At 49.3% G+C, this 24,067-nt stretch overlaps 2 protein-coding genes across 2 annotated transcripts in view; one reads left to right on the top strand and one right to left on the bottom strand.

Annotated features, from left to right (window-relative positions):
• LOC128897394 (alpha-2-macroglobulin-like protein 1) overlaps positions 1-14,046 on the bottom strand; it is a 53,191-nt gene extending 39,145 nt beyond the window's left edge. The window contains exons 1-8 of the mRNA XM_054163963.1: positions 13,827-14,046; positions 10,660-10,846; positions 7,666-7,828; positions 5,899-5,951; positions 4,871-4,891; positions 2,126-2,279; positions 1,518-1,602; positions 878-998 (exon numbers count right to left, since the gene is read on the bottom strand). Coding sequence (XP_054019938.1) covers positions 878-998; positions 1,518-1,602; positions 2,126-2,279; positions 4,871-4,891; positions 5,899-5,951; positions 7,666-7,828; positions 10,660-10,846; positions 13,827-13,897 — 855 coding nt within the window. The 5' untranslated portion in view covers positions 13,898-14,046. The remainder of the gene's footprint in view (positions 1-877; positions 999-1,517; positions 1,603-2,125; positions 2,280-4,870; positions 4,892-5,898; positions 5,952-7,665; positions 7,829-10,659; positions 10,847-13,826) is intronic.
• A 1,942-nt stretch (positions 14,047-15,988) lies between these two features.
• Positions 15,989-24,067, top strand: part of LOC104306900 (alpha-2-macroglobulin-like protein 1) — a 48,367-nt gene continuing 40,288 nt past the window's right edge. Inside the window, 9 exon segments of the mRNA XM_054163915.1 lie at positions 15,989-16,145; positions 16,455-16,638; positions 17,875-17,919; positions 19,081-19,225; positions 20,211-20,263; positions 20,628-20,648; positions 21,184-21,343; positions 22,835-22,919; positions 23,663-23,777. Coding sequence (XP_054019890.1) covers positions 16,078-16,145; positions 16,455-16,638; positions 17,875-17,919; positions 19,081-19,225; positions 20,211-20,263; positions 20,628-20,648; positions 21,184-21,343; positions 22,835-22,919; positions 23,663-23,777 — 876 coding nt within the window. The 5' untranslated portion in view covers positions 15,989-16,077.

Below are 24,067 nucleotides of genomic sequence, written 5' to 3'. Positions count from 1 at the left end.
AACAACTACTTCAAATGCTACACATAAGACCTGTTCATCAGTTTCACTGTCCCTCTCTGGACCTGCTCCAACACCTCAGTGTGTCTTATACTGTGGTGCCCAAAACTGAACACAGTACTCAAATAGAGCAGAATAGAATAGAATTAACCAGGTTGGAAAAGACCTTTGAGGTCATCAAGTCCAACCTATCATCCAACACCATCTGATCAACTAAACCATGGCACCAAGTGCCTCATCCAGGCTCGTCCTAAATACCTCCAGTGATTGTGACTCCACCACCTCCCTGGGCAGCACATTCCAATGGGCAATTTCTCTTTCTATGAAGAATTTCTTCCTAACATCCAGCCTAAACTTCCCCTGGCACAGCTTGAGACTGTGTCCTCTTGTTCTGGTGCTGCTTGCCTGGGAGAAGAGACCAACCCCCACCTGGCTACAACCTCCCTTCAGGGAGTTGCAGACAGAAAGAAGGTCTCCCCTGAGCTTCCTCTTCTCCAGAGGCAGAGCAACCCCAGCTCCCTCAGCCTCTCCTCACAGGGCTGTGCTCCAGACCCCTCCCCAGCTTTGTTGCCCTTCTCTGGACACCGGTGCTGAGACACTGGGACATGGTCACTTCCTGACTCCTGCTGGATACACTATTTTTGGCACAGGCCAAGATGCTATTTGCTTGTTTCTTCCTTTCAATGCATCTAAGTGCAGCCAGAGAAACAACCGTGGGGATGAGATTGCCACACCGGGGAGCTAGGCACACACCAATCACACATCCTCAAGCAAAGAACATGTAGGTTCAACAGCTGATGTCTGTCCCACTCCATCTTCTAGTGCTCTTCCCTCTTTGCCCCTGTCTTGTGCAAGGGCAGTGAATGTCCCACATGCTCACCTCACCAGTGTATTCCTTACAAATACTTCTCTTGGCTTTGGAAGACCTCTTGCCATAGCGGAGATGTTTACGGCACACCACAGCCTTCGCGCTGCCTTGGACTGGTTTCCCATAGGTGTACCTGCCAAACAGAGCAGAGAGGACTTCAGCTCACACACAGAAACACTGGCTCAGGGGTGAATAACCTCAGCTCTAGCCTTGGTTCACCATGCAACCCAGCTGCCTGCAGTATCTTCGTGGTTCATGACCTCAACTGAGGCCAAGAAGTCAAAATTACTTCATCAGATTGAAACAGAAGGGATGTGCAAGTTCTCTCCAAGTCAACACTAGTCCCACTAGGCAGAGGTAGGAAACAGTGTCACAGGCCACAAGCTGTTGTTATTCCTTCCACACTGGCACATGCTCCACTGAGGGGATCCACTACTACATTTTCAAACTTTCAGACTCACAGAGGAAGGAGAAGGGAGAGAGAATATGGAAGAAGTTAAGAGCCCAGGAGAATTCCTTCACAAAGGATGTAGGGTACCAGACTTTGGGGGGGGGGTGTGATTGGCAGAGACCATTTTGAGCTCAGTTATTGACAGCTGTGCAGTTCCCAAACCAGTAAGAATGCAGCTGCTGTCATGGTAAGTCAGCTCACATGCCACAAACGCGGAGAGTGAAGTTCTCCTCCAAGATGGTGACCACCTGAGGCATCTGAATGGTGACACTGAACTTGGGCACCACTGTGTGGAAAAAAGAGAAGCAGAATTGAGTGAGAACATGGAGGAGTCATTTGCTTCTATCCTCTCCAAATGGTTGTCCACAGAAAAGAAAAAGTCTCCTTTCATTCCCTGACTACCAGCACAGGGCTTGGTAGTCCTAGTCATGAGGTCTGTGGGGACAGGTTGGACTCGATGATCTTTGAGGTCTCTTCCAACCTTAGTGATACTGTGATGCATCAGCAGCCCAGCCAGGACAGTGCAGTGAGAGCAGGCAGCTTTAGTCTCCTCCCCAGAGCACAGCTGTGGGACAATGCCTCAGTCCTTCTTCAGGATATCTTCAGGACATCAGAAAGGGGAAAGCCAATGGGGCTGAGTGAAAGGCAGCAACTACACCTCCTGGCAGAGGCAGTAGGACATTTCAGGCATTAGCACAACTAGCACAGCTGTTCACAGCTTTGAGGCCTGCTCATCTCTGGGTGAGAGAAGTGGGGAACTGGAGGCAACCCATTTTTCTCAGCTGCCCTCAGCTCCCTGAGCCTCTTACCGTACTCCTCTACCCTGAAGGTGTGCGTGCGGCCAGGCAGTTTGACGGTGTACTCTCCAGCTGGTGCTTCTGCGGCCATAGGGAAGGACAGGTCCACGATGCCTCCCACAGGGGTAACGTTCAGCCACTGTGCAATGCGGTTCCCTTTGGGGTCCTGTATAGGCAGATGTAGAGAGCAGTCATTTCCCACTGCAAAAAGAGACTTTTCTGCTCCAAGATACCTCAGCATGGTCTGAGCAGGTAGCCTTCTGTCCTGAGAGCGTAGGTTTATAGGTCTATGACACAGTTACAGTGGTCAGGTGAGAACGAGCTTGAGTGTAGTCAATGAGATGGGGACATTGTTATTGTTTTCTGGTGTCACAGCCATAGAATCATAGAATCATTTTGGTTGGAAAAGTACATTAAGATGATTGAGTCCAACAGTCAACCATGCCCACTAAAGCGTGCCCAGAAATGCCACGGAGTAGAGAAATGTTTGCAAGAGCAATGCAGACCTCAGCTTGCACACTGGTGACAAATGGCTCATTGAGCATCATTTGCACACAAATCACACAAGGCCATTGTGGTGGGTTGAAGTTTCCCCCCCAGCATTAACTTCAGCCAGACCAACTCAGTTAGAAGCAAATGAGGCTGTGTTTATAAGCACAAACTACACTCTACAATGGACTGCAATGGATATGTACAAGATATACAGGAGTTACAATAGTATACAGGTATTTACAGTCAGCAAACAACACAAACCCCCCTGGTCAAGAGACCAGGGAAGCTGCTTAACTGCCCAGATCCCCCCTGTCCCAAGAGAGAGGAGTAGAGAGAGAAAAGCAGTGGGTTAGACTCATCCAAGGCCAGCCAGAAGCAGGTTAGCTCACCTGAGCAAAGCAGAAACAGCCGAGGAGAAGACAGGTTCGGAGAGGAGAGGAGAGGAGAGGAGAGGAGAGGAGAGGAGAGGAGAGGAGAGGAGAGGAGAGGAGAGGAGAGGAGAGGAGAGGAGAGGAGAGGAGAGGAGAGGAGAGGAGAGGAGAGGAGAGGAGAGGAGAGGAGAGGAGAGGAGAGGAGAGGAGAGGAGAGGAGAGGAGAGGAGAGGAGAGGAGAGGAGAGGAGAGGAGAGGAGAGGAGAGGAGAGGAGAGGAGAGGAGAATGAGGAAAATTGTTATGTTACAGCTCCTCTTATCCCAGACATTTATGCAATGCATTTGTTTAGAACAGTCTTTTGTTTTCCCTTTCACACCCAATAGTGATTTATTTATCTTTTTCCACTTTTCTGCTCGAAATCTGCAGCTAAATTTTAAAGGCATAGCCTAAAACCACCACAGCCATTGAGGCATGAGGGTTGCAAAGCACACACCAATATCTCACTGACTGCTGCAATAGTGTTGTTTACTTCCTCCCATACATGTCTCACTGAAAGACAGATGTGGTCCCTCTTAAAGACCTCTGTGATGATCTGAGCTGGCCCTAAGGTAGCTGTGGAGAAGACGAATCCTGACAGTACTTGACAGTATGCTGCCTAAAGCATGGCCTACTTGAGAATGATTGCTGAGGAGTCTGATGACTTGAATTCCCTGGAAATTTAGAATAGAATAGAATAGAATTAACCAGGTTGGAAAAGACCTTCAAGATCATCAAGTCCAACCTATCACCCAACACCATCTAATTAACTAAACCATGGCACCAAGTGCCTCATCCAGGCTCTTCCTAAACACCTCCAGGGATGGTGACTCCACCACCTCCCTGGGCAGCACATTCCAATGGCCAATCTCTCTTGCTGGGAAGAACATCTTCCTAACATCCAACCTTCCCTGGCACAGCTGGAGACTTCTGGGCAAATGAGTTCAAGACTTCATGCAGGGGACCATGAGGCCCAGTACAGAAAGGAGAATGCAAAGACCAGGGACACAAGTGCATTTGAAGGCTTTGTTGACTATCACCGTCAGTCCCTGATGGACAGCGTTCTCCCACGGCTGATTCTTGGGACGGCAAGATGCAGAACTCTGGCTTCAGTCACACTGCCCAGCTGGGAAGGACTTTAGTGATGAGCTGATGAGTGCTTAATAAACATATGGAGCAAGTGGGAACCCTGTTTTGAAAGGGTGAAGCTGGATCAGAGTGGTACCTTTGTACACACTGGCATAAAGCCTTAGGCAGATGTTTTGGAAACCAGGTGTGTATGGACTGGTTGGTTGGTGGGTATGGCAGATGTGCCAGCTGCTAGTTGGAACTGTGATCTGTCTGCATCAGGCTTAACAAACTCCCCACTGCTTTCAGATGTCTTTCCTCAGCTCAGTTGATGGCAGTCCACAGTATGTGAAACTGAACCAACATACTTTAAAAGCAATGTCCTGAAAGCTGCTGTAGAAGCCTTCCCTGGCTCTGCAGCCACACAGCTACCTGGTCAGACTCTTACTTTCTCTATGCTAACAAGAAAAATTTCCATAAAGAAACTTCAGGTTTTTTTCACAGATCTTCAGTTCTCAGGCTAGAGGGCCTGGAAGTCCTGTGGTCACTCCAGGACAGTTTCCAGTGGCACTCTGACCATCTCCTGCAGGGACCCTGTGTGAGCAGTATCATGGCAGCGCACTGCCAAGCTTGCGTGGACACTAAGAGAGGGAAGGGTAACAAGTCAAGGACTGTTCCCATTCATCTGGGGATAACTAGCCTTCTGTATCTGTGTTTCCCCACCACCATCACCAAACCTGTGGTTTCTCCAAGGTGACATCATCACTTTCAATAGAGTAAGTGCTTTACCTTCAGTTCCACCAGGCGATGCTGTGGGGAGGAAACAACAGTTACTGTTGGGGTGTTTTCAGGTAAGGCACCACCCACCCTCCCCCAGGCATTGTGTATTCCCCAGCCTGCCCTCAGGGACTGCCTTTGGCCTAACAACACGAGCAACTCCTGTGTTGCAAGTGGTGGCCGGTGATGTTTGTAAGCCCTAAACTCAGCACTGAGACTAGCTGTCGACACATGGATCACCGAGATGGTCCAAGCATGGATCCAGAAGCCATGGAGGCAGCCCACAGCATACAGAACTAACCAGGTTGGAAAAGACCTCAGAGATCATCAAGTCCAACCTGTCATCCAGCACCATCTAAACAACTAAACCATGGCACCAAGTGCCTCATCCAGGCTCTTCCTAAACACCTCCAGGGATGGTGACTCCACCACCTCCCTGGGCAGCACATTCCAATGGCCAATCTCTCTTGCTGGGAAGAACTTTCTCCACACCTCAAGCCTAAACTTCCCCTGGCACAGCTTGAGACTGTGTCCTCTTGTTCTGGTGCTGGGTGCCTGGGAGAAGAGACCAACCCCCACCTGGCTACAACTTCTCTTCAGGGAGTTGGAGACAGCAAGAAGGTCTCCCCTGCGCCTCCTCTTCTCCAGGCTAAGCAAACCCAGCTCCCTCAGCCTCTCCTCACAGGGCTGTGCTCCAGACCCCTCCCCAGCTTTGTTGCTCTTCTCTGGACACCTTCCAGCAACTCAACATCTTTCCTAAACTGAGGAGCCCAGAACTGGACACAGGACTCAAGGTGTGGCCTAACCAATGCTGAGTCTAGGGGCACAATGACCTCCCTGCTCCTGCTGGCCACACTGTTCCTGATACAGGCCAGGATGCCATTGGCCTTCTTGGCCACCTGGGCCCACTGCAGGCTCATGTTTAGCCTACTGTCAACCAGCACCCCCAGGTCCCTCTCTGCCTGGCTCCCTCCAGCCACTCTGTCCCCAGCCTGTAGCACTGCATGGGGTTGTTGCATGTTTTTCCCTTCTTGACTTACTGTTTCATTGCTGGCCACAAAGTTCTGATCCAAAGTTACAATTCTCAGTTTGACTGTAGAGCAAGAGAAAAAACAGGACTGGCTGAAATGCAATCATGTCTGTTAATAATAATGTTGATAATAATAATATGGATGTTATTATGTGGCTAGACTGGATGGGTAGTCAAGATGAGCCCCTGTGCTTCACTGAGAAGGTGTGTGCAGCAGCTAGAGCTTTCCACAGTATCACAGTATCACCAAGGTTGGAAGAGACCTCAAAGATCATCAAGTCCAGCCTGTCACCACAGACCTCATGACTAAACCATGGCACCAAGTGCCATATCCAATCCCTTCTTGAACACCTCCAGGGATGGGGACTCCACCACCTCCCTGGGCAGCACATTCCAATGATGAATGACTCTCTCTGGGAACAACTTTCTCCTCACCTCCAGCCTAAACTTCCCCTGGCACAGCTTGAGACTGTGTCCTCTTGTTCTGGTTCTGGGTGCCTGGGAGAAGAGACCAACCCCCACCTGGCTACAACCTCCCTTCAGGGAGTTGGAGACAGCAATAAGGTCTCCCCTGAGCCTCCTCTTCTCCATGCTAAGCAACCCTATTTCCCTCAGCCTCTCCTCACAGGGCTGTGCTCAAGGCCTCTCCCCACCTTTGTTGCCCTTCTCTGGACACCTTCAAGTCTCTCAATATCCTTCTTAAACTGAGGGGCCCAGAACTGGACACAGGACTCAAGGTGTGGCCTAAGCAGTGCTGAGCACAGGGCACAATGACCTCCCTGCTCCTGCTGGCCACACTATTCCTACTGCAGGCCAGGATGCCATTGGCCTTCTTTGCCCCCTGGGCACACTGTTGGCTCATGTTCAGGCAGCAGTCAATCAGCACCCCCAGGTCCCTCTCTGTCTGGCAGCTCTCAGCCACTCTGACCCCAGCCTGTGGCTCTGCATGGGGTTGTTGTGGCCAAAGTGCAGCCCCTGGCACTTGGACTTGTTGAATGCCATCCTGTTGGACTCTGCCCATCTGTCCTGTTGGTCGAGGTCCCTCTGCAGAGCCCTTCTGCCCTGACCAATATCTGCTCCCAGCTTGGTGTCATCTGCAAATTTGCTGATGACTGACTCAATCCCCTCATCCAGATCATCAATGAAGATATTAAAGAGGATGGGGCCCAGCACTGATCCCTGGGGCAGCTCCTTAGTCCGTGCTCAAAGCCCTGTTATGAGCTGGCAGGCTGGTAGGAGGGCTGATGTGGGGGTTCTGGGAAGGCTGGCTGTGCTGCTGAGAAACAGCATTTTTCTGGGCATTGGGCTTGTGGTGGTGCTTTCAGTCTTGCCTGTTGTAAAGGTCATGCCAGTAGAAAGGGTGCAGAGCCGTGGGGCAAACAGTTGTACCTGGTGGTGGTATGGGCTGTGCTAGGGAAGTGATGTGGCCCACAGGACCCCATGATCTTCATCTGAGTAAGTCTATGGGAGAGAGAAGGATTTAGGGCACTGACAGACTGTTGTGAGTTTGACTGGAGCCATCATAAACACATTAGAGTCAGACCCTTTTGTCAAGCACCAGCCAAAACACGTTGGTATGAGGTCCAGGTATGGCTACTGCTACAGGAAACAAGCACCATCCTGATGTAGAAGACGTATCCCCACATCCCTCCAACCCTAGAAAGGAGATGAAGCCTGTGACCCATCCCCCTTGTGGAGCAGGACCCACAATAAGTGCTAGAGGCTCCCCCACATTTAGTGGTCTGAAAGCTCAGAAGACATGGCACACTGTCCATACCCCTCTGACCAGGCTTGTACACAGGCTTGTCTGTCTGAATGAAAGTCTTCTTGTCTGCATGTTTGATTAGAACTTTCTGCTGCTTCTGAAACTCTGAGTTGGCCACCAGGACTGTGATCACCACAAAAGCCACTTCTTCAGGCTTTCCAACAGGAAGAGGGACCTGCAGGGAGAGTTGCAAGCATCATTCAGGGTCAATCACATCCATGGATTCCCAGGCTTTATCCCCAGGAACAGCACGTGTCATACTGCCTTTGTGCTGCTCCAGTTCTTGCCCTCATAGCACTTTCCACAATGCTTTCTAGACCAGTAACACACCAGTGGAGCTGCTTAGCAGGAAGGGCAATGGCAGACCTAGAGAGGCTGAGGCAGAATCACAGGATCATTTTGGTATGAAAAGACCTTTAGGAACATTGAGTCCAACCAGTACCTAACTCTACCATGTCTGGTGCTAAACCATGTGCCTCAGCACCACATCTCTGTGACTGTGAAACACCTCAAAGGATGGGGATTCAACCATCTCCCTGGGCAGCCTGCTCCAGTGTTTGAGAAACATTTCAGTGGAGAATGCTCTTCTAATAAGCCAACCTGAACCTCCCTTGGTACAAGTTGAGGCCATTTCCTCTTGCCCTATCACTTCTTACTAGGGAAAAGAGATCAACACCCACCTGGCTCTAGCTTCCTTTCAAGGAGCTGTAGAGAGCAATAAGGGCTCCTCTCAGCCTCCTTTTCTCCAGACTAAACAACCCCAGATCCCACAGCCACTGCTCACAACACCTGTTCTCTAAACCCTTCACCAGCTTTGCTGCCCTTCTCTGGAGCCACTCTAGGACCTCAATGTTTTTCTTGTATTGAGTACCCCAAAACTGAACCAAGTGCTCAAGGTGTGGCCTCTCCAGTTCTGAGTACAGGGAGACAATCGCTTCCCTATCCCTTCCCTCAGCCACTGTTCTGAGGGCAGCTGCTGGACACGTGCAGCGTGCAGGGTTCCCTAGCTGACCAATTCCTTCGCTGCACTGAGCAAAACAATAACATTCCACGTGTGCCAAGAGCAACATCCTCACTTTGGCACCCTTTGATTGGAACATGCTGCAGAAACCACCTCCTTGGCATGCTGGCACCTCTCATTGGGAAAAGATTCCAGCTTATATGTGCGGTTGGATTGATAACAAAGAATATAAAACCAGCCACTCTGAGCTAGAAGGTGGATTGGGGACTTAGGGCTGCGAGAGACTTCTGCTTCTGTTAGGTCTCTACTTCATCTGGCAAGGGCTTTGGTGTAGGGATGCTGCAAGGGATATGCTTGGACTTGTGTTAGCTGCTTCATCTGTTAAGGGCTTCTGGGACTCGGGTAAGTTGAACTCAGAGACTGTGTAATGCTGACGATTCCATAATGCAGCAATAAAAGACTTCTGGGAGGACTTCTGAGATTCTCTGCATTTCTGGAAACTCTTTGCTGTATGGCAACGGGTTTCATGCCTTCATGTGTTACCCTGGAGGGCTGGCTGGAGGGCCGAGCCCAGAGAGTGGTGGTGAATGGTGCCACATCCAGCTGGCAGCCAGGCACTAGTGGTGTGCCCCAGGGATCAGTGCTGGGCCCCATGCTCTTTAACATCTTTATTGATGATCTGGATGAGGGCATTGAGTCCATCATCAGTAAATTTGCTGATGACACCAAGCTGGGGGCAGGAGTTGATCTGCTGGAGGGTAGAGAGGCTCTGCAGAGGGACCTGGACAGGCTGGACAGATGGGCAGAGTCCAAGGGCAGGAGATTGAACACATCCAAGTGCCAGGTTCTGCACATTGGCCACAGCAACCCCATGCAGTGCTACAGGCTGGGGTCAGAGGGGCTGGAGAGCAGCCAGGCAGAGAGGGACCTGGGGGTGCTGTTTGACGGTAGACTGAACATGAGCCTGCAGTGTGCCCAGGCAGCTAAGAGGGCCAATGGCATCCTGGCCTGCATCAGGAACAGTGTGGCCAGCAGGAGCAGGGAGGTCATTCTGCCCCTGTACACTGCACTGGTTAGGCCACACCTTGAGTACTGTGTCCAGTTCTGGGGCCCTCAGTTTAGGAAGGAGGTTGACTTGCTGGAATGAGTCCAGAGAAGAGCAACAAAGTTGGTGAGGGGTTTGGAACATAAGCCCTACGAGGAGAGGCTGAGGGAGCTGGGGTTGCTTAGCCTGGAGAAGAGGAGACTCAGGGGTGACCTTATTACTCTCTACAACTACCTGAAGGGAGGTTGTAGACAGACGGATGTTGGTCTCTTCTCCCAGGCAAGCAGTACCAGAACAAGAGGACACAGTCTCAGGCTGCGCCAGGGGAGGTTCAGGCTGGATGTTAGGAAAAAGTTCTATACAGAAAGAGTGATTGCCCATTGGAATGGGCTGCCTGGGGAGGTGGTGGAGTCACCATCACTGGAGGTTTTTAGGAGAAGACTTGATGGGGTGCTTGGTGCCATGGGTTAGTTGCTTGGGTGGTGTTGGATTGGTTGATGGGTTGGACGCGATGATCTTGAGGGTCTCTTCCAACCTGGTTTATTCTATGTATTCTATTCTATGTATTCTACCCAATGGCAGCACAAATCAGGGGAGAAAAACAACAAATCAGGGGAGAAAAACAGATACACTTAGAATCATAGAATCAATAAGGCTGGAAAAGACCTCAGAGATCATCCAGTCCAACCTGTCACCCAACACCTCAGGACTAACTAAACCATGGCTTCAAGTGACACATCCAGTCTCTTCTTAAACACTTCCAGGGACAGTGACTCTACCACCTCCCTGGGCAGCACATCCCAATGGTCAATCTCTTTCTGTTAAAAACTTTCTCTTCACCTCCAGTCTAAACTTCCCCTGGCACAGCTTGAGACTGTGTCCTCTTGTTCTGGTGCTGGTTGCCTGGGAGAAGAGACCAACTTCGTGGCCTCCTGCCCAGCCAGAGCAGAATTCATGCACTATCCATCCTCCTGAGAATCCTGGAAAATCTGTGCCTCACCTGGAAGCTTGTGCAGTGAAAGAAGGTGAGCTGAGAGATGGACTGAGTGATCAAAGTCTTGTTCCCAGCTCTGCTTTGCAAGGTTACTGTCACGTGGGTTGGGACTGCTTGCTTTCTGCTGAGCTGGAGGCACACTGTCTCTGAGAAGGGATAGCAGAGCTGAGATGGTATTGCCACAGCATAATGTCTATTAAAAACAAACAAAACAAAAGGCAAGTGAAATGGATCCTCTAAGAGGACAGAGGACAGACTTTGACCATAGGCTTTTGGTACTTCTTAATAAGATTTCTAGTCCTTCACTCCAACGCCAGTGTGACAAGATTACACTGCTCTTCTCACCTAGAGGTACTCAGCTAAGGTACTAGGTCAACCCTGAGTCTGTACTGCATGCTGCATGTGCACACAGAAGGATCAAGTCACTGTTCCCAAACCTGAAAGCTAAAATTAGGTGAAGAGACCTCCCCACATCACCCAAGGGATCAGCAGCAGAACTTGGTTACGTTGGAGGTGTCCTGAGGCTTCAGACTTTTCTATAAACCACACTGGGTATTGCCATCAGTTTGCCTGATTGGTTGTCTGCTTTCTGCCCTATCAGACACCTTTGGGCTTGAAACCAATGCCATGAGAATGGCATCCAGTGTCCTGCCTTTGTGTCCCAGACACAGAGTCTCATGAGCACTACCTCTTCAGCACCTAACACTCCTGTCCCCCTTGCTCTCTTACACCAGATGTCACACCTCAGTAGCCACTCTCATAGCTGTGCCCATGGGTAATATCAAGAACCTGTTCATGTTTGGTTTGGGTTTTTTCATCTCATGTTGCACTGCAGCAACTACAACCAAAGAAAAGCCAAGATTCAGGCAGCTTTGACAATTCTTATCACTGCCTCCTCCTGCTCACTGCCTCTGGTCAGGTTTGGTCAGCAGCATGTTGTGCAGCAGGTGGAGGGCAAGGCTTGAAAACATCAGAACATCTGGAAGTAGGGCTGTAACCTGCTGGTAGTGCTAGTTAGAGCCCGGCACCCTGGCAAAGAGAGCCAAAGTCTTGCTGGCCAGAAGCTTTGAGTGCTTTCAAATCTGAGTGCTGTCAAGCTTCCTTGAGCAGCTTGTCTGCTGCTAGGGATAGGGAATCTGACAGCAGATGCCAAACACATTTTGCTTGTTACACTTATGCTGACTCACTGGGCCAGGATGAGAGTGAGAGACCAGGATAAAGAATGTGATGAGCACTAAAGACTTTCTGCTTGAATCTTTCATCCCTTCCTTGCTCCTAATGACTCTTTACACTGGAATATTTTATTACAGCCCTTTGACAATTCATCCCTTGCCTTCTGAGCTTCTCAGGCTGTTGTTCAGGGATCTGAAGAGCCAAGCTGAATTACTTTCTCATAGAATCACTTTGGTTGGAAAAGACCTTTAAGACCATCAAATTCAACATCATACAACTCATGAATCTACCAAAACCACTGGCACACAGGTGGAGAGCAGACAGCCTATTGAAGCAAGCAGCATGGTAAAAACACCTAGTTTGCCATGGAACAGGAAGGCAAGTTGATTCAGCACACTTCAGGACCAAGGTCATTCACAATCAGCAGGCATTTGTGTTAAATGAAAGTCTGCGAGGCTGGCCTGACAAAGAGCTGAAGGAAGGAGTCTTATGATGAAAAGACAGCCCTGTTTTGGCTAAAACTGATGAAACAGGCTTCAAGTAACATAAACACCCGACTTCAAAGCAGATTCTGAGGGCAGGGGTGCTTGAGCAAAGATCTGTGTTTAATTAGCTTCAATTTCAGTATTAAAGTTGACACCCCTCCATATGCCAGTGAGGAAAAACAAGTGCAAGCTAAACATATATGACTGTGTTACTCAACTTCCATCCCAAATCATGCCACATTGTCACCTAGAAGGCAGGGACAATCTGGGCTAGGGTACAAAACCCATGAGAGAGAGGTGTGCCTGTGGCACTGGCACCAGTACTAAGGCCAGTGATGGGGGAGCAGCATGGGCCAGCAGCAGAGGTGAAGCATGGACAGCATCAGCACCCCCACCAGCTGCAGCAGCTGTTGAGAGAGAAAGAGAGATGAGGACAATTGATGGGCTGTGCTCCTTTTCCTCCACCCAAGCCAGGGGCAGCTTTCTTAGTGAGAATTGCACCTTTTGGACTTTTGTTCCGTTTCTCTTCAGTCAGAGCTACTGCACAGGTCTGTGTCTCCAGCTCTGCCAGATGTTACACAGGATTTACTGGCCCAAGATCACCATGCAGTGCTTTTATCACTAGCAATCCTGAAGCTGTGGCATCTGTCACTTGGAACAATTACACCACCTGATTATTTTAACTTCCTGAAGCTGTGTCAGAGCAAGTCCTTACTGGGGCACTGGAAAAGAGAGGCAAATGTTGATTTTGCCAAGTAGTTCTGGTAAGGGTCCTGGGCTGTGAGACAGGCAGACACCAGGATCTTATCTTTAACACAACAAGCATTCCATACAGCAAAGCTTCATGCTGAAATTAACAGTGGGAAACAGGTAGTAGTAAAGTGTCACCTGAGCAGAAGCTGTGTCAGCCTATGCAGTATCTCCTAGAAGAAGAGGATACACTCCCACTGGAAAAGACTTGTGTATGTTACACATGGCAGAAGGGAACCCAGCTATGACCCAGTGATGCATTTCCCACTGTAACATCTAATACTTGAGCACAGCCATACTTCTGCTTGCACTCATGCCATGGCTGCAAAAGCCAAGGCCTTCAAAAAGCAGGTTCCTGAGGCTTGTAAAGGCATCCAGCATTTTCCACTAAGTATTTAAATGGTCTCCTGTGACTGTGTGGAGAAAAGCATAGCCCAAAAGGAAAGATATTCGGGAGCACAGCAGGAGACCTGAGCTGTTAGCAGGTCAGAATGAAACACACATGGAAAGCTTGCAGAGCTGAATTCTTGCAGAAATAAATGATCTACAGAAGAGGAACTAATGGAAGATCTAAGTACTAATGGGGTTATGGAGAGGGAGAGAAAGTGCATGAGAACCACGTGAAACCTTGGGAACATGTGAAATTATTACTCTCTGGGCAAACATTCCTTTTCTTAGGACTTCTGTCCTGTTCCTGTTACATCACCACCCTCCCAGGATTGCCCACAGACCAAAGTACTTAGGAGAAGAAGCTGAGGAGCTTACAGCATTGCAGGCATTTGGGCCGTGCTAGGCAGGAGCAGGACGCTGCCCCACAGGAAAGCGATGCTCCACATGGCTGGTGGCAGGTCAGATTCCTCCAGGGAAAGCTTAGCCTCTCCTCCGACCCTCCTTTGCCCCTGCTCCTGCCTTCTTCTTTCTTCCCCTCCTCCTCATCCAGAGCTGAAGGACTGCACAGCTCCTGCCCAGGTGCCGGTCTCTCTTGGCTTCAACACCAAGGAGGTGGCAACGAGGCTGCGCATGGCTGGGGCTGGGAGGTGGGCGGGTGGAAGGGGTGGAGACAATGCTTGGTGCCTACACACCAGAGGTGGTCTTGAGGTTTTGCAGGGTTTGGTGGTGTGTGTCTGGCAGACCTCTCATTCTCTGCATTATGCAGCACAGTAAGAGTGCTCAGTTACTACATTTGATGTTGTTAGCAGGGTTTCATCAGAAACATCCTGGCACAGCATTATTCTTTGCCGTGTCAGTGGGCTTTGCTTCAGGCTCCTGCAGATCTTCTTTTTTTCATGTATTATCTACTTCTTACAGGAATTTCACTTCTGCCTTCCAGCCTCCAGCCAAGACCAGCCCAGTCTACCTGTTCCCATTTAACATCCAAGGCAGTCATCTGGATGACCAGAGACAGAGCTCCTAGGAGTGTTTCAGAAAGGAGACAGAACTCAGATTGGGTTTTTTGTCCTGCTGCCTCAGGCTTGGACTCAAACCCCTGCTGATTTCAGGGAATCAAATACTCTCCCAGAGCAGTGACACACAGTGCTTTAAACCTGTGAATTATCTCCAACGTCAGCACCAGATTACAGGCTCATGTGCTCCTGTTTCATCAGACTGCATGCTAAGGATTGGTGCAAAGCACACACATGTGGATCATGCCAAAGTAAATCCATGGGATTGCTTCAGCTGGGAGCAAAGAGTGGGTGCATGGCAAAGCCAGTCTATGTTGTGTACCTTCTGTGATGCCCAGCAAAACCACAGCTGGGGCCAGGGCAGGATGGGGACATCCACCTTCAAAAGAGGTTGTAACTAGAGGGCAGATATATCTAAGCACTATTCACTTCACTGCTGGCACCCAGGGAAAGGAAATTGCTTTGAGGAAAGGAGACCTCCTGGCTCTCTGCAACTTGCTGAAAAGGAGGTTGGAACCAGGCAGGAGTCAGTCTCTAGTAACAAGTGATAGGAGAAGAGGAATTGATCTTAGGCTGTGCCAGGGGAGATTTAGGTTGGAGATTCAAAGAAACATCTGAACTGAAAAGGTTCTCAAACACTGGAAAACACTTCCCAGGGAGGTGGTTGAACCCCTGGAGGTTTTTTAAAGATGCAGATATGTGGTGCTGAAGCATCAGGATTAGCACCAGACATGGCAGAGGTAGGTAATGGTTGGTCTTGGCGATCTTAGAGGTCTTTTCCAACCAGAACAGTTCTGTGATTCTAAGACTGCAGTGCATGAGAAGAGCCTGGAGATGGCTGGTGTTGACAGGAAGCTGGCAGGACAGACATCTGGACTGGGGGAGGTAGAGATTTGATAGGATCAGTCCTGGCTGTGCTGGGTAGGTGCACAGAAGTGCATGGGGAATGGGGGTACATTGAAAGGGGGTTACTCCAAACTCTGATTAAATACTGGAAGACAGGAAGATCATAGAATCATAGAATTGCTTTGATTGGAAAAGGCATTTAAGGTCACTGAGGTCCAACTATTACCTAACTCTCCCAGGTCTGGTGCTAAACCATGTCACTCGGCTTTTCATCTCTGCATATTATAAACACCTCCAGGCTCCTGATGATACACACAAAGAGTACTGTGGATGCTTTTGCAAGCTGAGGACTGTGCATCTTTGGCTGTCATCAGATGCTACAGCCCTGAGCCAGGTCAGCCACAGCCAAGATTATTCTTTCTCCTACATTCTCTTCAGCCAGGGTTAGAGATCACCCACCCCACATCTCCCCTGCTATGCTCTGAAACGCCATGATGTGGAGTAACATCTGGCTATAGATGTGGGTATGCTCTGTGGCCTTTACTTTGTGAACTGTGCCTTGTGGCCTTTACTTTGATGGTGGTGGAGGCAAGTAAATATTAGCTAAGGTCATTAGCCTGAATGATATACTCTCTCCATACATCAACTCCCTCACTCTTTGGACTTAGGAGCAGCTGGGGGGGTTATTTAGGAGTGCTCTGTCCATCGGTACAGGCAGTTGTCTCCTCCTGTGTGGATCTTGTCCGTTGTCTGTGCCAGCCCAAGCCATGGGAGCACCAATGCTCCTCTTAGCTCTGGCCCTATTCCCAGTTGCAGCTGCAGCAAGCCTGGAACCGTGAGATTACCTCCTTTTGATTTCAGGGGGGGCTTGGTGGAAGGGATTGACATTGCAGGGTGGTGTTGAGGTGCTGCACTGTTGAATATGCCAGAGGTGAATGGTGGGGGCCTTGTGCCCAGGGAGGCTGAGGAGAAGCAGTTCCTACAGAGTTCCATTAGAGCACTGGGTGTTGACTGCAGAGGACAGGTGAAACCCCCAGTGTTTGTGCAGCCATGTGCAATGCACACACTGCAAAGCTACAGATGGGCTCTGGCCTGTCTGCCTCAGCCTCTCAATTCTTGTTTTACATCTCCTGCTCTCTTCTAGTCACTACATGGTGGTGTTCCCTGCTGTCATTCACTACGCCCAAGAGGAGAAGCTCTGCATTCACCTTAGCTCCCTGACTGAGGCTGTCCACTTGGCTGTCACCCTGCAAGTGAAAACCCAGAACCACACACTGCTTGAACAAGATGTGGAGAATCCAGGCACATTTCAGTGCCTCACCTTCCAGGTGAGTGTAGCTATGGCTGCTGGTTTGGTACTTCAGACAGGAGCCCAGCACTTCTCTGGGTACACTGTCCTGTGTCTTGTCATGGGTTGCCAGAGGGCTAAGTGTACTTGCCTCCCAGAGGTAGGCAAAACCCAACAGTGGCCGGGAGCCTAGAAAGAAGGGAACCTTTCCTGTGTAGATACAAACCTCTTCTTTAGATCTGGGTCATCACATTCCATCCTACTGAAAGTGTACTGGGAAATGCTGACTTTTAGTTTATTCAATGCTTATTCAATTCTTGTGTATCACAGTGCAAGCCAGTCCTTGGGAATACATCCTTTCCATCCTTGCTGCCTCAGAAGCCTACTTCTCCCTCTCCAAGAGGAACATTCTGATCTAAAGATGCACCTGCCTTGCAAGGTGTAGCTGCAGCCTGCACAGGCATTCAGCTTGCTTTAATTAGCTGTGATTAGTGTTGATGGTGCTGAATACACACTGGACTGAAGTTCACCTAGGCAGTTGGGATATTTTGTGAGTGGCTTGAGTTCCTGTCATTACAACTTAGATGGTCTAGTTAGCTTTACTAGACACACTGAGGCTGGGACAGGACTACAAGGCCTTCTGTTTTATTGCTGGCAAACCATGGAGATGTGTCTGGTGCTGAGGCTCTACAAACTAACCCTGAATTCCTCAGCATGGTACAAAGTCACTATGCCCTGATGGTCCTGCGGATTCAGCAGCACTCTAGGAGGGGCTGTAGTCACTTTTGGCTCTTGCATCAAAAAGACAATGATTAGCTAAGTGTTTGGTGCCAGCCCTTAGGATTGAGCAAGGCCTGGCTTTAGAATGTCACAAAAGGCTGCTGTTAGCAATATGAACCTTTCTTCCTGTGAGCAGCAGTTTTGGCACTGAGCTGTCCTGGGTTTGCCTGATCAGTATTTCTTCTCCCAATACCGTATTGATCCGCTCCAGATCTGACTTCTCTGTGCTTTGTCTTGGTTTCATACAAATCTCACCTTTATGTGAAGAGGGAGAATGACATGTCACTTGGTCCACTCTTAGATTCATAAACAAAAGGCAGGCAGTGATTACTGCTTCTCCCTATAAAACAAGCAGGTTAGAGACAAGAGTCATGAGGTGGAGTTTGGACTCTGAGGTTTGGGGAGTTTTTAAAAGTGAGAAGATGTCTCACAGCTGGGATAAGATCCAGAGTCTCTGACCAATTTGTTTTCCATGTCATTGTATCAATCCACCTAGGTGCCAGAATTCACTCCCAGGAAAAGAGAGGACCCCCTGTCACAGGTGAGACACCTCTCAGCTGCCTCTCCTCTTATTACTAGAGGGCTTCAGCCTCTCCTGTGTCTGAACCATCTTGATGTTGAGGAGGAAGGGTTGGAAAGAGAGTATAGAGGAGAAAGAAAGGTGGAAAGAGGCAAACATGACAAGGAGAATAGAATAGAATAGAATAGAATAGAATAGAATAGAATAGAATAGAATAGAATAGGATAGAATAGAATTAACCAGGTTGGAAGAGACCTTCAAGATCATCGTGTCCAACCTACCATCCAACACCACCTAATCAGCTAAACCATGGCACCAAGCACCCCATCAAGTCTCCTCCTGAACACCTCCAGTGATGGAGACTCCACCACCTCCCTGGGCAGCACATTCCAATGGGCAATCACTCTCTCTGTGTAGAACTTCCTCCTAACCTCCAGCCTAAACCTCCCCTGGTGCAGCTTGAGACTGTGTCCTCTTGTTCTGGTGCTGCTTGCCTGGGAGAAGAGACCAACCTCTGCCTGACTACAACCTCCCTTCAGGTAGTTGTAGAGAGCAAGAAGGTCTCCCCTGAGCCTCCTCTTCTGCAGGCTAAGCAACCCCAGCTCCCTCAGCCTCTCCTCACAGGGCTGTGCTCCAGACCCCTCCCCAGCTTTGTTGCCCTTCTCTGGACACCTTCCAGCAAGTCAACCTCCTTCCTAAACTGAGGGGCCCAGAACTGGACACAGGACTCAAGGTGTGGCCTAACCAGTGCTGAGCACAGGGCAGAATGACCTCCTTGCTCCTGCTGTTCCTGATGCAGGCCAGGATGCCATTGGCCCTCCTGGCTACCTGGGCACACTGCAGGCTCATGTTCAGCCTACCATCAACCAGTACCACCACATCCCTCTCTGCCTGGCTGTTCTCCAGCCACTCTGACCCCAGCCTGTAGCACTGCCTGGGGTTGTTGTGGCCAATGTGTAGAACCTGGCACTTGGATGTGTTCAATCTCCTGCCCTTGGACTCTGCCCATCTGCAGAGAAGAGAATGGAGGAAGCTGGGGTCCACAGAGGAGGCTATGACTAGGAAAAGGGAATCAGAGGGGAAGGGAGGAGAGGGAAGGTGAAGATTTTGGTAGAACAGTTGCCTCTGCTTCTCATTCAGGCTACTGGTATCCTCATGCAGTTTGTTTTTTCAACCTGACAGACAGAGAGGGTGTCTTTCCTGCATGTCCTGATCCACAGTGGGGACAATGTGCTCCTCGAGGGTCACAAGAAGGTTCTGGTCGAGCCCCAGAAGAATGTAATTCTGGTAGAGACAGACAAGGGCTTGTACAAACCTGGAGAAACAGGTAAGGCAAGCAGGTGACATATGGAAACAAGGAGGGAATGGTCATGGTAGCAGCCACTTCTAGGGGGAAGATTTCACCAAGGGCAGCAAGCAAAGCTTGTTGGACATGGAAAAAATCAGATTCCTGTTATCAGGTGTTTCCAGCAACAGCATGAATCAGGATGTTCACCTGCAAGCTGTGCCCCACCAAATGCCCAGCCTGCTGCTGTTTGGGTGAAATATCTCTAGACCTCAAAGGAAAGTCAGAATTCCCCAGGACACTGTACCATCTCTGGATGGTTTTTGAAGACTATTGTTAATATTTGAGCAAAGTCCAGAGTGACTGTTTCAAGCTGTAGAAAGAGAGTCAGTCATAGAATCATAGAATCAATAAGGTTGGAAAAGACCTCAGAGATCATCAAGTCCAACCTGTCACCCAACACCTCAGGACTAACTAAACCATGGCTTCAAGTGACACATCCAGTCTCTTCTTAAACACTTCCAGGGGCAGTGACTCCACCACCTCCCTGGGCAGCACATCCCAATGGTCAATCTCTTTCTGTTAAAAACTTTCTCTTCACCTCCAGTCTAAACTTCCCCTGGCACAGCTTGAGACTGTGTCCTCTTGTTCTGGTGCTGGTTGCCTGGGAGAAGAGACCAACCTCCACCTGGCTACAACCTCCCTTCAGGTAGTTGTAGAGACCAACAAGGCCTCCCCTGAGCCTCCTCTTCTCCAGGCAATGGTCTTCACACTGCAGACAGACCAACCCCACTATTCAACTCTTCATTTTAGTATTCCCAGGCAAAGGTAGAGACATCCTGCGGCCTACAGCTGCATATAAGCCTTCAAAAGTCCTCTGGGATGGGAGATACTTGGGACAGCTGGGTGGGGAAAGATCTGAATGCCTCTGAGGCAGAGAGACTGGTGCAGAGAAAAAGAGAAGCAGGTTTGTGCAAGGACTTGCTGCCCCCAGAATGCTTTACTCTCCTTTTCTTTTTATGTCCAGTGAAGTTTCGAATTGTGAACCTCAGCGAAGACCTTCAGGTCATTAAAAAGGAGGTGAGCATCACCTTGTGCTGTCTGAGAAGTAGGAGCCTCAGCAGGAGTCACATTGAAGGGTCGTGCAGGAGGATTCTCAGATAGGACACACTGGGAGGATCATGAAAGAATCAATGAAGGAGAGAGAATAAAGAGACCTTTTCCTTCAGGAAAGAGCTCCTTCGGGAGTTCATTCTTTGAAGGGAAACCACTCGTCCATTGGTCCCTTGGAGAAAGACTGAGCAGAGAGGGAGGAGGAGACCTAGTACAGGGTGTGAATGGGACAGAACTGTCTGGTCAGGAGCCCATGTCAGGCAGTAGTGGTTCACATGGACACTGGTTTGCTCTATAGAAAACTGAACTTCTGTTTCTTTTCTTTTTACAGTATTCCCAGATATGGCTGGAGGTAAGTGACAGACTACTGACCAAAGGGTCAGTTCTCTCTGTCCAGATGTCCATCTCTCCTGCTGTGCCCTTTCACTCCTGGACAGAGTTTTGCCCCAGATGTAACCTCTTAAGGTTATGGTATAAACTCAGCTAAAGTCTTTACTACGTGGTCAGCCTGGGTTCTTCATTCAAACCAGCATCTCTGTGCTGCACATAGATCAGCTAGAGTCAGGGCAATAATGAACTTTTGCCTGACACCTTGTCTGCAGAGAGCACAAAGCACAAAGTACTCAGTAAATGCAGCTGTTTGCTGTGGTGTTAAGGTGTTACCAGACCTCAGAGGTTTACTGCTCTTGGCAGCCTTTGCAATTCAAAAGTTCAGTAGAAGGATACTAGAAGGAGGAGAAGTAATCTTGCCTGGAGATCAGGCATCCTCTTTACTGGGACAAGGGTAAGACCTTGTAGTGTATTCTTGTGCCTGAGTATAACTGGACCCACCAGGTCTCCATGCTCCCAGGGTGACTTGGTGGCTCTCCATGTCCTTTCCCAACTAGGATCCCGAGTATAACCGCGTTGCTGAGTGGCGGAACGTACAGCCAAGACACGGCATTGTGGATCTAGCCTTTCCCCTGGCCTCTGAAGCACTCCCTGGGGAGTATACCATCACAGTGCAAGAAAATATGGCTCATAAAACTTTCAAAGTTGAAGAATATGGTGAGACTTGGACAACAGAGGTGGGGGGAAAGCAGTGTGGGTAGCTGCAGAAGAGAGCAGGGCAACATGGCCATGCTTATCACAGCTTTTCCCTGGGGAGAACAGCAGGCTGAGGTCTGGGACATAGAATCATAGAATCAGTCAGGGTTGGAAGGGACCACAAGAATCATCTAGTTCCAGCCCCCCTGCCATGAGCAGGGACACCCCACACTAGATCAGCCTGGCCAGAGCCTCATCCAGCCTGGGCTTAAACACCTCCAGGGACGGGGCCCCAACCACCTCCCTGGACAGCCCATTCCAGGGCTTCACCACTCTCATGGGGAAGAACTTCCTCCTCACCTCCAGCCTGAATCTCCCCACCTCCAGCTTCATTCCATTCCCCCTAGTCCTATCACTGCCTGAGAGCCTGAGAAGTCCCTCCCCAGCCTTCTTGTAGGGATCTGTGCACACCTCTCATGCTGGTCTGGAGGTTCTGCAACTTCATAGGGTACAAAGAAGAATATGCTGTGGTGTGACATCTCATTCTAGCTGCAGCTGGGCCCTGTGATGAGCCCCTTCTGCTGCTTGTTGTCACACTCTGCAAGCTAGGTTTACTGTCCACTTCAGTCAGCTGCTCTATTAGGAAGCAGTACCATGTCTTATTCCTGCTCTGTTGCAGTGAGGTCGGTAAGGACAAAACCCCACACTCTTTACAATGTTTATGGATGACTGTGGAACACAGTCTCATGTGCAATTGTAGTAGCAAACAGAGTGTGGTGTGGCTGAAAGGAGTAACCCCTATTGAAAATGGTGGTGAATGACAGGAGACATTACAGTCTTTCACAGAACCAGAGTGTTAGGGGTTGGAAGGGACCTCAAAAGATCACTGAGTCCAGACCCCCTGACAGAGAAGGATCACCTATATAGGTCATACTGGAATGTGTCAAGGTGGATTTTGCATAGTCTCCATAGAAGTAGGCTCCACAACCTCTCTGGGCAGCCTGTTCCAGTGTTCTGCCACCCTCACAGTGAAAATGTTTTTCCTTATGTTTAGGCAGAACCTCCTATGTGCTCCAGCTTGCACTTATTGCCCCTTGTCCTATCACTGGACATCACTGAGGAGAGTCCTGACACTGTCCTTCACCTATTTATAAACATTAATTCCCCCATTAAATTGCACCAGGGGTGGTTTAGGTTGGCTATTAGAAGAAACTTCTTCACTGAAAGGGTTCTCAAACAAACATTGGAACAGGCTCCCCAGGGAGGGGGCTCTATCCTCATCACTAGGGGTGTTTCAGAGAGGCAGAGCTATGGTGCTGGGGGACATGGTTTAGCACCAGCCTTGGCAGAGTTAGAGAGTGGTTGGACTCCACGATCTTAAACAACTTTTCCAACCAAAACAATCCTGTCATTCTATGATTCCATCTGGACTGCTGCTATAAAGGATCATTCCCTGTCCATGCTCAGTGTTGGTTTCTTTCCCCCCTCCTTGTCTTCCTCTCTTCTATGCAGTGCTGCAAAAATTTGAAATAACTATTGAGCACCCTCCATTTATCACTACAGTGGATGAGGAATTTCAGCTGAAGGTCTGTGGCAAGTGAGTACATGATCACAGAATCATAGAATCAGTAAGGTTGGAAAAGACCTCAGAAATCATCAAGTCCAACTCTTCTCCCTAGTAACTAGTGATAGGATGAAAGGAAACAGCCTTGAGTTGCACCAGGGGAGGTTTAGGTTGCATAGTAGAAGAAGCTTCTTCACAGAAACAATTCTGAAACACTGGAACAGGCTCCCAGGGCAGGTGGTTGAATCCCCAGCCCTGGAGGTGTTTCAAAGAAGCAGAGGTAAGATGCAGAGGGGCATGGTTTAGCACCAGCCTTGGCAGAGCTAGATAATGGTTGGACTCAATGATCTTAAAGGCCTTTCCCAATCAAAACGATTCTGTGATTTGTGATCTCTGGTCTTTGACTCCACAATTCGATGTAGATTGCCCACAGCTGAGAAGTGGCCTTCCAATAGAATGTTCTTTCATTACCCTGGAGTTGGAGGGAAGAGTTGACTTTCTGAAACTGATTCCTACTTACATTTTGTCATTGACTGTGAGGCCAAAGAGCACTAAGGATGATGGTTACAGTGGGAGGAGTGGGATGCAAACTGATCTTCAGGGGCAAGCTGAAATTCCTAGGCAAACAAGGTACAAAGCTCTCTCAGGCTTCAGTTCCCCTGCTGAGGGTGAGAGGTGGCCTGGATCAATATTTCTACAGGTTGAGAGGTAGCCTGGATCAATATTTCTACTGAGGTGGCCAGGCTTCAGGTGAACCTTTCTCTCTTTTGACACAGATACACCTATGGGAAGCCTGTTCAAGGGAAGATAGATGTTACCTTTATCACATTATCCCAGTTCTTGGAAGATGATTTAACAAACTCTACTGAGAAGAGGAAGCAAAGCAGCTGGGTAGGTGAACAAGGAAAAAGGAAAGTATAGCCTGCTGGGAATGTGTGCTTGGCCCCTGAACCTGCCTCAATGCACCTCTGATGTGCACCAACACCTTTAGTCTGCTGTCTTCCCACTTGCTAGACCTGATCAAGCCACTGATTCCTCCTCCTATGACTCTATTACTTGAATTACTGCTCCAGCTGCCCATGTCTGTCTCAGTGCTTCAGGAGGAGGTGTCAGCCCTGTGCAAGTGATGATACTGAGGCCTTTCCCAAGGGTCTATATCATGAGCTATGCAATTGGATTAC

The sequence above is a fragment of the Dryobates pubescens genome, chromosome 8 (assembly GCF_014839835.1).
Source record: "Dryobates pubescens isolate bDryPub1 chromosome 8, bDryPub1.pri, whole genome shotgun sequence".
In the NCBI taxonomy this organism is placed as follows: Eukaryota; Metazoa; Chordata; class Aves; order Piciformes; family Picidae; genus Dryobates; species Dryobates pubescens.
Note: the sequence above shows the minus strand (reverse complement) of the source record. Positions and strands in the feature narration are given on the sequence as shown.